General features: G+C 41.3%; 1 protein-coding gene across 14 annotated transcripts in view; it reads right to left on the reverse strand.

The window, feature by feature from the left end:
- The window catches only part of kcnt1b (potassium sodium-activated channel subfamily T member 1b), a 50173-nt gene extending 45158 nt beyond the window's left edge, over positions 1–5015 (reverse strand). For all 14 annotated transcript variants that reach the window (XM_086170018.1, XM_086170027.1, XM_086170024.1 and 11 more), the window contains exon 1: positions 4866–5015. In XM_086170018.1, the coding sequence (XP_086026144.1) occupies positions 4866–5011 (146 nt within the window). In that variant the 5' untranslated portion in view covers positions 5012–5015. The remainder of the gene's footprint in view (positions 1–4865) is intronic.
- Between the last annotated feature and the right edge of the window lie 11938 nt (positions 5016–16953).

Raw genomic sequence — 16953 nt, forward strand, 5'->3', positions numbered from 1 at the left:
ATCGCAAATCCCTCCCTCCAACTAAAGAAACAATCGAATTAAGAAAATAACAACATTTATGTCAGAAGCACCATGCTGAGCTTCATATCTCACTCTAATGTTCACGGATAAGACCAACATGGAAACAGAAGGCAGACTCTCACCTCTTTGCAGGAAATGGGAGCTGAGCAAACAAGCAGGCAAATGGAAATGATCAGGACTTTTCACTTACATTCACTCAGAACTGCCTCGGTCTGGTCTAGTGGGAGGACCTCCCACGGTGAAAATTAAATATGATCTGTAGGGCTTTTTTAAGCTGTAAACCTATTTACATATCCCTGCAGTTTATGTACAGTACTCTTTCCCTTTCTCGCTGCTTCGACTGAAAGAATGTGCTTCCCCAAGCCATTAGGTTGTAAAACTCATTCAAAATACTGTCTCCAGTTACAACTACTACTCTGAATGCATCCTTAGCACTCTGAGTAAGACCTATCAGAAAAAAAAGGTGTTCATTCATTAATTTCCACGGTATGCGCCGCTCTGCACAGCCAGGACCAAGAGCTGACAGTAAATCTGAGAATCCCCTGCAATTTCTCACCTTCCTCAGACACTCAGAATGGATTACCTGCCAGGTCTTCACGTTGCACAAGGGAAGTAAAGGTGTCTGGGCGTGTACATTTATTTTGGATGGCATTGACCAAACTCGGGATCGACGTGACCAGAGTACGACCTGAAGTCACCTTTCAAAATCCTTTTTTCTTCTTGTCTTTTCCCTCCAGGGATCCCCGCAGTGAATAAACATTCTCCTTCTAGCCCTATTCTCTGTATCTTAAAGTTACTTTTTAAACCAGTTACAGAAATCCAAAATAGCACCGTAAAATGCAGTGTGATCACTTACAATTATTATTATTCAGCAAATAATGCAAAAATGAACATTAAGTGAATTAAGCAAAGAATATTGGTGCAGAGGAGGAAAGAGAAAAAAATGCAAATTAAAAAGATTGATGAGATGATTCGATATCTGTCTGAAGGCTGATCTTCCAAAGATGTCTGGACGCGACCGTGTCCCTAATCAGACATTATTACCTCTCATCTTTCAGAATATAACCATAGAGTAAGAGCCCGACAGAAACATAAGGTTTGATTTTCCTCGCGAGTATCAGCCTTCCACAGACAGGTCAGTACCAGCCTAAATGTCTGCTGGTTGGAAACCTTGCAGACCAAAGTGCTGTATATGAAATAACTGATCAGTTTGTTGTGAATTTGCTCCCATCTGAACATCAGCGGTGCTTGCATTTTGATATTTGGTTGAGTGTATTATATGATTATCATGATGTAATTCTTTAGGGGAGTTTCAACGCTCCATCATTTCTGGGGTTAAATTCAAACTTTTCTGGCATGAAACTGAAAATACAGCTAGTTGTTACATATTAAATGGCAAGTAATATGAAATGTTTCCACCTACCTAATTCAAGAACATATTTGTAACTTTTTACCACCCCCAACACTTTGGACCGGTACAAAAATGAAATGTCATTCAATATCAATCAGCTCTATGATTTTAGTCTTAACAAAGCGTGCATGCTCACATTAATAAATACCGTAAGTCACCAGAATCTGATATTCTACATTGAATGGGTTTGAGCTTCTCTGTTTTTGTAACATGCACCAATAGCAGCTAAATTAAATCGACTTGAGGTAAAAAGCATCATAGGTACTAATCAGCTCAGCTCTTGTTTTCTGCTCAGGAGTGTCATCACGCACGGCCTCTATTTCCTGGTTGCTCTTGCTTCAAACACGTTTTCACAATTTATCAAAAAAAGTGACAAATGACGGATGTGAAGGGATCCATTAAACTCGATGTCAGGATGATGAGGCGTTGCGTTGCAGACTCCAATAAGTCACAGCGACAAGGATCGTTCAATAAGCCGAAGAGCTTTCGGGTGATGTACATGTCAGCTCTGGAGATGTGGTGTTGCAGAGATGTCAAAGAACAGAATGTGCTCTCTACCGATAATCTATCAACTGGAAGTCATGCTGCTTTATTAGGTCGCCCCTGCTGGCTAGCATCCAGTAAACTCAACACAAACTTTGTGAGACAGTCACCTAACTAAGAATATGGACTGGAGCTCTAAAACTCATAGTCATTGCTCTTAAATAGACTGTTTTCTAAAACGCTCTATATACTGACCACTGTAGCTTTTTTTACACGGGGATCCCCCGAAACACACACACGACCTCAAAAAAGACAGTGGATATTTGTACGTTGTCCTAAATCATCGATTGTCCACTTTCCCTTGCCACTCTTGAGCAAAGCTAGACACAAATCAAACGCTGATCAAATTACCCTCAAGCTAGATATGTCTGTGTTTCCTGTCAACATCCCAACAGGCTGCAGTAGGAGTGGCAGTATGGTGGGATGGGTTGCGGGTCTGGTTGGGCTTTTGAAATTAAATAACAAGTCTGTCATTTCTGAAAGAGTAAGTGGCTGCAAGGCAAAAAACAAAACAGGAATGGCTGCCAGCAGAGGCAAATACTGGCCACCAAGGGCAACTAGCCAGCTAATACACTGCTTTTCAGCCTGAGCCATTTTCAGATATTGTGTTATGGGTCCAAATCTGAAACAGCTTGGGAATGAAACCTGAGTGAAAGTTAATTTGCTCAAAGCTGATTGACTATATTTTCATCCTGTTCTGACAGTTGGCTCACCGGCTTAGGAGTAAAACCGGACTTCTGAAATCATAAAATATCCTGCAGGCGCCAGTCAGGGATCATACACACCGACACTGTAGGTCTCTTATTATTCATATTGTGATTTGGGTGTTTTGAAAACGAAGTGCTCTAATACGAAATGACAAGCTATAAAGGATTACGATATTTTTGGCACCCGATGAGGATTATTGTGTTGGCAACACAATGGGCGCTACCATTTACAGCGGCATCTCGCACCCACGGTACGATCAATATGATAAGACACATTGCAGATTCAATGAAGGTAGCAAGCGACTGACATGTGCTCATAAGGTCAGAAAGTTTTTTGGATTGTTTTTTTTTCTTGAGACTGGATTAAAAACTTCCTCACACTGCGGATCATTTTAAAGCTAAACAACATGAGCACTGCACAATGTACACTGAGCACGGCCGATAGCCCAACACAAGAGTTTTAGTTAGCAATACTAAGCAAGTAATTTTAAATGCACATTTTAAATGCTTCCTTGCTGATGTTGTTTTCAACGCATGCAACAACTGGCTATCGGTTGACATCGGTTTGACATCACACATTGCCGGGAGTGGACTGAAATATATATATTATGGTGGAGCTTAAAATACGATTAAAGTGAAAAGCCATTGCTGAACCGAAAACTGAGAATTGTCAGTGTAAAATAATAATCAGCGTGGGGACTTTAATATTTGAATAAACCTTTTTTTCATTACTCTACAGCTTAAAAACAACACGATATCACAACATTAGCCGAGGCATCTCAATCAAAAGGTTGGAATTTGACCGCCAGCTTCAGTTTGTTATCCAAATTATAAATTTTTAAACAAATTTGTGTCCTGCTGGATGCCTACTTTGATTTTATATACAGGAAATTGGTCAAACCTAAAAGCGCTTGTTTCTGCGCAGGATATATGCTGATGCTAATGGACTGACATCCCTAAGGTTGAGAACCAGCTTCCACAGTGAACTACATATCATCATTCCACGTCCATTGACCAAAATACACAGTCTGAGCTGATGAGACTGTTAGCACAGCAGGAAAACCACTGCAGCCCAGTATTTACCGTGATTAACTTTTTAAGTTAAATATTCAAAAGTGATTGAGCGCGTGTGGTGGACATCATCTCCGCGGTCGTCTATTATGGACGGAAAATCTTAGCGGGTTAAGACGGCAGGGAGAGTGGATTATCAAGAGTTTAAAAGAGACTTAACACGGTGATATTTGTGGTTATGAAGTAGAGGATTCCCTTCAACCGTCTCACAAAAAACTATTTTAACAGTAGATATATCTCTGTAAGCGGTTTCTGAAATTATTTTTTGGATTCATGTACAGCATAATTCTACATAATGCAGGAGATTAAGCCTGACACCAAAAAGGGGCCCAACTGTGTTTTGTGCTTTTCTTCTTGACGGGAAGGATAATCCCAGTCGGAGGATGCTGGTTTTGCGGTGATTCCTAAAACCCTTCCAAACATCGCAACATCTCTGTTTAGCCAACGGAGCCTCCGGCAGAATTCCTGCATCCGCAATGCTCTTTTACCTTTCTGCAAGATAAACCCTCAATCTTGTTTTCCATGCCAACAAAATGGTAGGAGAGAGTTATGGCAGTGAGTGTGTTGTGTGCAGGAGGCTGCAGACATGTGCTGTGTTAACGGGGAGCCATCTAAACACCGTCACCCAAGGTTTGCAATTCCATGTCAGCCACCGGTATAGCAATTTGCATTATGCGAGCAGGAGAGCGCACGTTTTCATAAAATTCTAATGTGGATGCAGCAGCTATCAAATTATGTAATCACTCTAACCGTCGAGAGGATCCCGGCGCTGCAGGGAGAGAGAGGGAGAGATGGGGAGAAAGAGAGAGAGCAGCGGGCTGAGTGATGGGAGAAGGGGTTTGCAATCAGTCTTCTATCTTCATCAAACCCGAGGAGGCTGCAGAATGATGACAACGATTATGTCACTTACGATTGTGCACATGCCACTGGGGAAGTATAACACTGATACGATGGATGGAGGGGGAAAAAAATGGATCAACTTTTGCCTGCAGGAGCACAACGAGCTCGGTCGATCGGAGACTCGGTGCACCCTGAGCGCGCATCGACGGTATTTCGGTAAAAAAAGAGAGCGAGAGAGAAGCGACATGCGACCGTTGTTTTGCGGCAGCTACCTTTGGCCGGCATCGCTCCCGAAGGAGCCCATGGTCCTGAGGGGGTTGGAGGGGTTGACCCAGGTCGGCTCTGGGGTTTTCTGAACTTCGGTCTTCACGTCTGGGTCGATCTCCGAGGGCGAGGGTGTCAGCTTGGCGCCCGCCATCGCTTCCCCCGGAACCCAACCCCCCCACCCTGCCGCCCACCGCCCGCCCTCGGTGCTCTCCCTACGGCCGCTCCGGTCGCCTCCTCCCGCGTTCGCAGCGGGCTGAGTTCGGGACCGGTGCCGCCGGAAAAACCTGCACCCTCGTCTCAGTCGAGTCGCTCGGGGGCGGAGGGGGAGACGCGTCCTTCTCCTCCGCCTCCTCCTCCTCCTCCTCCTCCTCCTTGCAGCATCACGGCTTCTTCGCGCGCACTGACAGGAGCATCGGCGCGCCTCCAGCTCGCGGAGCGCGCCTCCATCCCCCGGCGGAGAAGTGATGCTCTCCTACCCCACCACACACACACACACACACACACACACACACACACACACACACACACACACACACACACACCACCACGCATCGTCGGCGTAGAACGGTAAACGCCAGGAAGCCCCCCCCCCCCAAACCAGTTACATAACTTGGACCATAATGCTCCATCCAAAGGCCAGAGTCACGATCATCTACATCACTTTTCACCAATCAGAAAATATCGTCATCGGTTCACGCAACCGATATTCTTGATCAATACATGCAAATCAAGGAAGGGGGGGGGGGGGGGGGGCAGCCATCTCCAACCCGGGTTACATAACTTGCTCCATAATGCTCCATTCAAGAGGCAGCGCCACCGTCATCCCGATCACTTCTCATCAATGAGGTAATATTATCGGTTCACGCAACTAATTCTTTAGTTGCGATCTAACGGGCGATCGCAAAGGTAGTGTAGGTACTATCTGTTCTTGCAACTGATATTCTTGATCGACAAACGCAAAGCAATAAGGGGCAGGGGGAGGAGCAGCCATCTCCTAACCGGTTACATAACTTGGACCATAATGCTCCATTCAAAGGGCAGCATCACGATCATCTCGATCAATTTTCACCAATGAGGTAATATTATCGGTTCACGCAACTAATTCTTTAGTTGCGATCTAACGGGCGATCGCAAAGGTAGTGTAGGTAGATCCATGATATAAAAAAAAAAAAAAATAGATGTCAGCCTATCACCCGTCCTCACTATGAAATTTGTCACTTAATTGACGTACAGGGCAGGAAGTCTGACAAGTGACCTTTTCTGATACATGGGTCACCACGCATACAACGGTGCTAAGTGCTGCAAAACCTGAGCAAGCTAGCAAGTTACCCAGTTATCCTATTTCTTTTAAACTTAAAAAAGGGTATTTAACTGAGTGGGGGAGCTGGACCAAGTAAGAAGCCAAAAACTTACCACTTCCCTAGGGAGTGGGGGGAGGACTTTTTTTTTTACTATGTCATTTTCGAAGTGCTTCATCTGCCAGACTACCATCGCTACACCGAAGAAGGGAAATGAGCAGCGGCATTTTCGACAGCAACTTCCCTCCATTAAGTGAGCTGGGGAGGAGATGGGTGAAGGAAATAAAATCACAGTTGTCCACTTATTTATGCAAGTCAACCTTTGACCGTTCTACCAGGACTGAGGATCATTTGGAAGTGTGCTTGAGACTGGCTATCAGTTTAGACTATCCCTGGCTTATTCCTTTCAGTGCAAGACATCAGAGCAAGGTAATATGGTTCATGCAGTAATGCATAGTACATCAACATATATTGCACATATAAAGAATTCCTAATATATTTATAAATGAATATGTTTTGCATCTTTATAGTAGGCAGATCATTTTGTAATCATTTCATAAGTAGCTTGCATGCTAAAAAGTGTGTGCACCCCTGCTTTAGAGGAGGTATAAAATATATAGTCTCACCCTGCTGACGGAGATGCGAAACGGGGATGCCTTTTGCATGATTAAACCGTGAAACGTTTCCCGCGTCACGGTCAAGTCCATTTATCTGTGAGCATTTGGTTCACGCAAAAAAATACGCATTATTTTGAAAACATGAGGAGGGCATCTGAGCATCAAAAGTATGCAATTGAATCTATCTGATCGGAAAAGCTCCAATGTCCAGCTACAGATGGGCATGATATCGTTTACAAATAAACTGATGCGGCAGTCCTGCAACTGCAGAGGAGATAAAAATCTTGAGGAGATAAAAATCCTGTTGATAAAACACCCGGTACTTCAGGAATAAGTGATTTGGCACATATACTTGTACATATATTTTGGCAGATATACTTGTATTTGAAAGGGGTGAAAATGAGTGTAAAGAGTGAATAGGTGCGGTGTGGCTGAAAGGTTTAGAGCGGTCGCCCTTGGAACCAAACTTTCCATTGAAGTGCTCTTTACTGTCACATTCAGTTATACAAACAGCACAACATCGGTGCAATTGAACCACTGCATCAACCGAGGGGAGCAGTTAGGGGTTCAGTGTCTTGCCCAACATCACTTCGACTGGCTGAGAGGAGCGTGGAAATCGAACCAGGAATGTTCAGTTGCGTGGAGAACCGCTCTAACCCCCAGAACCACGCTGCCCCAAATGGGCCCAATAAAGGGATTCCTATTTTGTTTTTCTATAGGATTTGTTTTTGGACTTTAGGGAGGTCCCCGTTCACAAAAGGAAACCAAAGTGAATATTGAAATTGAAGTGTGGGGTGGCCAGTATTTATTCAAGAGAGAGAGAGATTTACATGTGCTTTGACGAAAGAGAAACATGCAAAGCAAGGTGCACGTTGCTGAGCCACCCGCATCCCATGTTTGTTATGAAAGCAGTCTGTAATGTCAGGGGCTATGGAGAAATGGCCCTGCCTAAATCATGAATAAATACCTGAACTATGTATATACACACTAGTACAACAAGAATATCATGTAGAAAAAACAAACAATAAAATATCATGCAGAGATTCCACAAGTCATCTTATTTCTTGCTTCAATAACTGTGATTGAAAATAAATATGCTGTTGATTCGCTTTGGCGGCCCCGGAAGGGAGCAACTGAAAAGGAAAGAATAAGATTTAAAACATATTCCGTATCAAACATTGACCTTCAGTGTGTCACATTGTGAAAGAAAACATACCTAGATATATGTGTGTGTTTAAAAAAAAATAAAATAAGCTGATTTATTCTGTGGTGCATCTCATTTCATCATCATCGTCTTCATCATCCATAACTGACCTACAATCGGCTCTAAGACAAATCCTGACTTCAGACCGCCGCCATATCATTCTGGAGGAAACATCGATGATAACCTTGGCTGTTATTTCCACGTTATCCACCAGGAGGATGTTCAACGTGACAGCCGCACAGGACACAGCACAAATTTAAATCCTATCCTCCAAAGGTTTATAGCTATAATAACCTTTCATGAAATTCCAGAATCCAATTCAAAATAGCTATTAAAAATAGATCGTAATGATGTTAGAGGTCTATTGAAAGTCACTGGTAAAACTACTGCCTACAGGCCGGAGTTAGGCACATTCAGTTCCTTTTTTTATGCTTTATACTTTTTTTTTTTTTTTTTTTTAAACGCTTGTCCTGGTCAGTCTTAAAGTGGTTCTGCCTTAAGATTTTTCAAAGTTTAATTTGAAAAGAAAATTATAGTCGTCTTTATCTTCACAACATTGGGTATTCATTAAATTAGAGCCCCTTTTTTTGGGGTCTAAAGACATAAAGTGAGGGTGTCTTTGTTTGCATGTTTGTGTTTGTGTATCACCTCCTGAACACAGTTAGACACGCACAACACGCACGCATGCCACAACAGGTATAACCATTGCTCAGACAGTGCTGTGATTAATGTGTTCACATATGAACTTAATGTTGAGGTAAATAAAAACAAGTCTGCTGTTACATGAAGATGGTACTGAATGGAATGGAACCTGAGGGGGGCAGTGATGCAACCCCATGGCTTCCAAACAGAAAACCCAAACAACAGCATGAAGAACTACACTGTGAGACCAACTAGTGTCCAACTGGTTGTTCCCAAGCATGAAATGTCTCATTACTTACACTCAGGGAGACAGAAAGCAACGCCACCAATTTCTCTGATATCAAATTAATGAACAAATACTGCTGCAGAGCACCAACTTGGAATGCCATGTGTTCTCCACACCCAGTGACAACGTCCAACTGAGCTGTTCCTCAGAGCAGGAAACGCTTATCGTTCAGACAATTTATCAAAAGGAGTACACTGCTGCTTTGCAGCCTGGTCGGGTGCAGAGGGGGAGAGGGATAAACAGAGCAGAAATGAAAACGAACGGGAGGACAGAACAAGCATGTCTCTCTGTCAGACCCCAAATATGACAGAGTAAAGCCAACTGTGTGATGTGGGAGCAGACATGGGGTCAGATGCATCAAGCTCTGAGTAAGCACAAAGAGATATATCATTTAAAAAGAAATTTTAAATCAGATTTACAAAGAAGCACATATTTGGGATCTTCTTTTACGCTTAATAAAAGGTTAGAGACAAAAAACAACTCCAAAATAATTTGAAATGAGGTTTATAAATGAGCCTCTGAGTGACCTTTCAAAGGGCTTTCTGCAGACGCCACACACAAACTATGTCATTGCAAAACAACATGAAAGGTGAATTAGCGCCATTTGAGCTCAGACAAGTGACCTTTATGCCTGGAAAAGGGAAAGTTAGATTTAGCGACTCAAACAAATGGAAGTCAGGCCCTAAATGACAGTACACTTGGGTTTGCGGCGGGATCGGCGGGATTGAGGATAGAGAGGTTGCCAGATTTAAAATCCAAATCGCTGTAAATTAACTTGGTTGTTTTGATAAATCCTGGGGAGAAATAAAACTAATTTGGGAATCAGTCCCATTTACAAAAAATACTTAAAAGCAGAAAGAACCAACGATAACAACGGGAAATTAAATTAGGAAAAAAAAAAGAAAAAAAAAATCAACCGCATTTTTACGAAAAATTGTCAGTATACGGGCTACCAGAATTATGCAGGAAACGTATAAATCAAATACGGTCTAGCAAGTTATAATTATGGAGTACTAAACATTTGCCATAAATCAGAGTTTTAAATTATGTATCTAAGGCCTTGTCCAGTGAAGCTGCATCAGATATCTTCAAGCTGAAATCAGAGTAAAGTCTTATGGGAGACGTAATTAAAAACTACATATACTGGGGTAGCACTTAATCTGTTTGCATAGAGAATCACACTTATTTTCCAGATTACAGCACGACATACTGTTTATTGATATTAGAAAAGGGGATTCTGAATCGTGTGACATTCCATGTATAAATCTAATTTTATAACTCCATGCAGTAGGTGTAACTTGGGAGCCCCGGTCAATAGACACACCGATCATGGAGCTATCAGATTTTATCACTGTATTTGATTTGTTTGGATAAGCTCTAAAACTGTAACAGCATTCTGCGTGGCGAACAGAGATGCTCATAAAACATTATCTAACCCGGAGGAGCTTGTGGCTGGGCGCTGGGCGCTGGGCGCTGGCAGACACACGGCGGTTTCAGACGGTTGTGCGGAAACAGCAGTCGAGAGGTAATAACGGAAATGGATCGCTTGAGACCAAAAAGACAGCGTGTAGCAGTGAAATGATGGCGAGGGAGTTTCGGGCCAAGTTCAGGTAACAGGAATCACTGCCAGAGATTTGAGCATAGAGACACTCAGTGGCGAAGCCGGGAATCGCATGTTCTGTCAGTTTCTATGGGCTCACAAGGCTGAAAAATGCCTGGAAGAAACAAAAACGTCTAAATGAATTTTATATCTCAGGGCCAAAACTGCTTAACCATTGATTTTCCGCAAAGTCCCATTAATGCTCCGTTGAGCTGGAAGGTCAAGTTATTTCTTTTCTAATTTGTGGCAGCAGACTGACAAGACTGGCAAGTCTCCCCAGACAAGGGGTATGTTAATAACATTCTAAAAACCCAAATTACTCATGAAACTAACAACATTAAACACGGAAATACTCAAGTCTCAATAAATAAATAAATAAAATGAGCAGGAAATTAACAAATAAATCATAATATAAAATATTTTTTAGTTAAAAAAAAACAAGAAAAAACTCTGTATAGGGGTAGAAAATTTTTTTAGTGCTTATCACTTATTGGAAAAATAAATAACTGTCCTGAATCTCCTGCCTAGTTATAATACAAAAGCCAAACAAAGGGAAAATAAATTATGAAGAATCGGCGATTTGCAGACACCCGAAATATACACACTATAAAGATGCCTGAGTGTGATAAGGCTGATAATGGCCTTCAAATTTGCACAGGTGTTTACAGATATTTGCTCACATTACTTCAGCCAGATTGTGAGGCGGCAGCGGAAATGCAGACGCATCAAACACTGAAAGAGCTGCAGTAAATCTTGTTAGCAGGCATCGGTGTGCCGCCCCAGAACATAAATGCCTAGAACATAAAACCTGAACGGGCTCCAGATCGGGGAAGATCAACTTAAATCAAAGAGAGCAGAAAAGAAACAAGAGTTGACAGGGCAGCAGGTCCGAGGGCTGACGCTGGGTTGCTCCGCTGCTGTCAGATCCTGAAGTGGCCGAGGCGCAGATTAATAGCGTTGTTGAGGGTTCTTTGCAGGAATACGAATATGCATGCTGATAAAAAATGTATCAGAAGAGGAACTGTATTATTTATGAATATATATCCAATATATTAAGTAAATTAATGAGCCAGGATTTAAATTTCTTTTTTTTCTTTTTTTTTTTTTAAATCAGCAAAATCAAGATACTTTCAGAATTAATATAATGTTTCTTGGAAATAAATGCAGTGTGTATCTAGTAGTACCACTTCTGATTTAATGCTTCTAAAGCTTATTACCGAAGGTTTAACAACTGAACAGATTTATACATATTTTTTTTTAATATGTAAATGTGTAATTTATATGTATATGTAATTATTGATAATAATCAGGAGTTGTAATTCCTACGAATTAATATAATATTAATATAATTTACAATAATATTAACTGTCTTGTAACTGCAAACAAAATTTTTTTGGAATTTCTTGACCATGAATAACCTAGATTTGTTGGGGGTCATTTCATTTCATTTAAGTAAATTTCTCTCTGATACATTTAACATTTTTAATAACTGACAAACATTCTCAAATGTAAATATCAAGAATATATATTATGAATTTTTCTGAAGTCCATAAAACACAGTATTACAGCAGCATCTGAGATTTTTCTCAACTTATTGCTCAGCCCGGTGGAAACAAAAGGTTTTGTATAGCGATGTTGCTACGGTCGTCCCTGTAGCTGTTTGATGGGCATTATCTGTGCACAAACCAGGTCTGGCTATGACGTGGCAGACTCGCTGGGCGTGCTCTGCTCCCCCCCCCTACTGCAGATGGGCGTCGAGAGCTGTGAGAATGTTTCTTATGTCAAAACATATTAAAGCAGTGAGCTGGCGCTGCTGCGGGCCAGCAGTCTGCCGGTGCGTGGCGAAGCCTGAGAGAAGCAAGGAGTCCAGCCAGTGCCACATGCATGTTCTGACAGTGCACACACAGGGGCGCTTATGCTCACTGACTGCTGTTATGTTATGCCAGCGGCTTTTTCGTGCAGAAAGGTTCAAATAATCATTTATTGGTCACAACCTTATGTTCCCTTTGAAATATAAAAATAATGTGTAGGGGGGATGCTCGCTGGTGAGCGGATAGCCCCTTGCAGTCCACTGTAATTCCCAATTTGTTAGGTATTGAGATGTAACTGATGTAGTAAAGCAGAACAGCCCGGCGGTAAATTCACATCATGAGGCTAATAATGTTTATGGCCAGGGTTAAGCTCATTATATTACTATGGTCCGCAGGAATTATATGCTAGGAACGTTGGCTATATTTTCATTGAAAAACAAAAAAACCTCTAAATTTTGTTGATTAAAATGATAAGTCAAGTAACACTATTCTTTTACTAAATACTGCATTCACAACTGTGGTACAAAGAATTACTAAAGTAGAAATGTAAAAATATATGTCTTTTTTTCTATTTTATTTCATCATCTTTTTTTTTAGCTTATTTTACATTAATTTTGTCATCATTTAAGAGCCTCTAAGAAAGAAAAGCAAATTCAATTTTTTGCCAATGGTCTGGAATTTGTTAAAAAAGTATTCTATTTAAAGGCAATTTAAAACTTTTTTAAATTGATTTCCTTGTTACATTCTGTAACTTTTTTTAGATTTTTGCAATTCCTTAGTTATTTATTTATTATCTGTACATTTAAAAAGGTCACAAATCAACAATATACTCATGTTATTTTTGATATAATATCCTGTACACATATACCTGCCCTTAAGTGAGTGTAATTGGCCCTGAAAAGTTCAGATATTTAAATTTGGTCAGGAAATTTCAAGTAACAGTCTGACAAAACACTATTTCATCATGTGCAGCAGGATTTGTTCCCACTCCGTTCCTTCAGATAAAAGTAGGGGCATTTTGGACACAATTACTATTTCACTTTGAAATGTCCTCTAAAAAAATATGTGCTTTTGCTGGACCGCTCTGAAGACAAGCAGGCCATGCTCTACAGCGCCATGAATAAAACAAGTGCTCCCAGTATTATTCTGTGCTAAAAAGCCGTGGAGATGTCCTCATTTCCATAAAATAGGACAATGAGTTTGTCTTTGCCTGTTCATGAACTGTGTGTGTGCAGTTCACACACACACACACCTATACGTACACAATTTTTCAGTGAACAAGCTTCATAATTAAACAGCAAAAACTTCTTCTTTCTCTCCACCGTAATAGCCGACTATGTTAACTATGTCAATTTGATGAAGGAAACCAAAATAAACCTCTTCTTGGGACAAACACACAGCTGGGTGTTTCAGTGGTTAATGGATGAGGGGACACACAGAGGGGACGCTTGGAAGATTTATGGTCTGCTATCCAGACTTCCAAAAAACATGATCTAACATTTTCTTGTGGGAAAAATTCAGCAAAGTGAATATGATGACAACCATCTTTGCCAAACCTTATGATGAAATCATTATTGTCAATCTAGTCATGTGCAATTGCCACATTTTATAAATACATTCTTGGTTAGAATAGAATTTGATATTGCTCTACTGTAAATCACAAACTATTTTTTCCCTTTTTTCCCCACAAATTGTAAAGTTCTCAAGAGCATTAAGCTAGCAGCTCTATAAATCATATGACATGTATTTTGTTGTGCCGCCTATATTCTCTTGACAAGAATAGTTTCAAGATGAAAGAAGTAAATCTGAACGGCTGAACGCAAACAAAAAAAAAATATGGAGGAAAATTAACATGGCCCACGACACAGGGAAGAGAGGACTCTTGCCAAAAAGAGGAGCTATTTCTGCATCAGTGTGATCTCGTTCTGAGAAGACTGACAAAAAGCAGAAACCCGCAGCAGTAACTTAATATCTTTCACTGGTTAAGGGGCGAGGCAGGGCGGGGATCATGTCAAAATGTACAGAAAGATGCAAAACTGCATTAGGGAGTTTAAAATGAGACCTAAGACAGTGAAAGAGGACTATGCGTGCAGTAGATCATATGGCAGAAAATGTCAAAGATGGAAGGAAATTAGTTCTGACACTCGAGATGGTGCTTCCATGTTTTACACGGCTGGGAAAGCAGGATTTAGAGCTAACACTTCATCCAAAGTACAGAAAATATCATTTAAAGTGATACGAGTCATTTATCTGGTTATAAATTTTTTGCAGGTTATGAGATTTTGGGCGTATTGTGTGTGTGTGTGTGTGTGTGTGTGTGTGTATCAGACCCACTCGTATCTGTCTTGTAATAAGCTTCTTACATGGCCAGCTCCAAATAAAAATGTGTAAATTAATGACCCAAACCTGAGCCAGAAACTGCTGACCACAGTTTATATGTAGAGACGGCAAACCGAGAAGCACACTAGGGTGTCATTGTGTGTATGGAGGTGCAGGTATATTACGGTCATGTGCACTTGCAGAGTTTAACGTAAGTAATTAACAATACAAGTTATCAGTACTCTATTGAGGGCAGAATCCACAAGCTCACAACTGGATTAACACAGAGGTTTACAACAATGACTACGTTCTGAAAACAGAGTTTAAAAATCTGAATCCTGGAAACAGGATAAAAAGGTAGGGTTTGCAACTGAGGCCTTTGTGTGCGGTTGTCACAGGTTCTCAAGCCTTAAATCAGTAGGTGTGGATTAGAGAGTGATAGACTGTTTGTCTTAAGTGGCCCTGCGGGGAACTAGCAAGGGGACCTGGATAATCCCTCCCATTTCACCACTGCCGGCTGAGATCGGCTCCTCCACCCCTCCCCATGACCCTGCATGCAGGATAAGTGCTATTTGTGACTTAAAGAAGATGTCAAAGGTTTGTTTTTGATTCCAAAAGAAATCTGAGAGGGGTGAACCTAGGTGGTTGTTTTGACTGCCACATCTCCTTGACTGAGTCACAGCCTCTAAGACTGATGGAAAACATTAGTGAATGGTAAGTGATCGGTAATTAAAATGGGATTTTAGCAATAAAAAAGACCTAGTAAAATGGGATTTTAGAATCCAAATGCATCATCTGTGTCTTAGTCTAATGATGAACAGTGTGTTTCTGACCAACAAACAACAAACAATTTCCATCAACAAACAATTTCCTCTGCTTTTCTAGAAAAATCCTCTCATGGCACATCTTGCATGCAACATCAACACTGGAAGCACTATCAACTGATAACCTCATTTAAATAGTTATTTCATCACAACTGTGTGCTAATGTTTGGAAAGTCAATGACTTCTTCCTGGTGAGACCGACAACAGAGACACTTTCTGAAGGGAAAAACAAGTTTTCTTTCTCCGAGCTAAACCACCCTCTGATTCTCCCGGCAGCCTACCTTTAATTGTCCATCCCATTTGTGGCGGTGTGTTCAGTCAGTGTAATGTTCCAAATGATTTCCTATAATAAAAGTGATTTAGGAAAGCCAAAGCCTGATGCTCAGTCTTCGCGGCTTAAGCATGCTGCGCCACTTGCACTAATACCTCCACTGAGGGGGGATGAAACTGAGTGGAAACGGCTGAAATGGAGCCTGGTTGGAATTGAGCTTTTCAGGAACACGACGCCTCGGTTCTCCCACATGTTCTGCGTTCTTTTCATTAAAACAAATCCTGTAGCGTGTGAGTAAAATGAGACTAAATGTGAACATGTTTTGGGCCAGTACTTCAGTACAATAATCCCAAACTAAAGAGCAAATCGCAGACACACATCCTCTCTGCTTGTGATGAGAACGAGTCTAGTGGCCCCTTCGTGTCATCCACCCACATGGTGCTGATGCTGGTGACTAATGCCATCGCTGGTCTAAATTGCAAGCTCTAGTTACCAAGCGGAACTGTGCATGACAGTAATAACAACATTAAAACTGTCAAGCACTTCAGACTTTTGAGCAAGATGAGTCTGGGGCAAATGTAGGGTCACAAAAATGGGGTGGAAAATTCCTCCTTATGAAGCGCCGGCGCACAAGTTTTCAGAATATACTGGAATTTTTGTTACATTATGATTTCCTGCCAATGTCGAAACACCAGCAATGTACGTAGGAATTGCACTCACTTTTCACAATGTTCCTACAAATCTATGATCCTGAAATACAGATACTGCACATTCATATGATTCACTCTCAGGGAATTATCATTGTTTTCATCATTCACTCTGTGTAACACACGACTCCTTGTCAGCCTGTAAGCTAGCCTGTTGTCCCTCTTCTTATCTGAACTGTGTATTCTTGTTTTCCATTTCCCAGGTTGTGTTTGTTTGTTTTTTTTTTTTTTTCACTTTATCGTGCCACTTATCTGCCTCTCGAACACACTCAGATGGAACTCTCGAGCTGGAGGTGGGGAGGCGAACCCCAGTGGATACTCCTGCCACAAAAATCAGCGCTGACAAACAGATGTGTGGACAGGAGAAAAAAAAAAAAAGTGAATCCCTTCTCTCCTCACCCTGGGCCGTGACATTTTTAATGTACCATGCATGATATGTTCCATGCCATCAATGCTTTTTACTTCAGTCACATAGGTTAATGAGATACATGGTCTTCAGTTTAAATCACAATGG

Source organism: Fistularia commersonii, chromosome 22 (assembly GCF_037954325.1).
Source record: "Fistularia commersonii isolate RoL2024-O1a breed Wild chromosome 22, RoL_Fcom_v1.0, whole genome shotgun sequence".
NCBI lineage: Eukaryota > Metazoa > Chordata > Actinopteri > Syngnathiformes > Fistulariidae > Fistularia > Fistularia commersonii.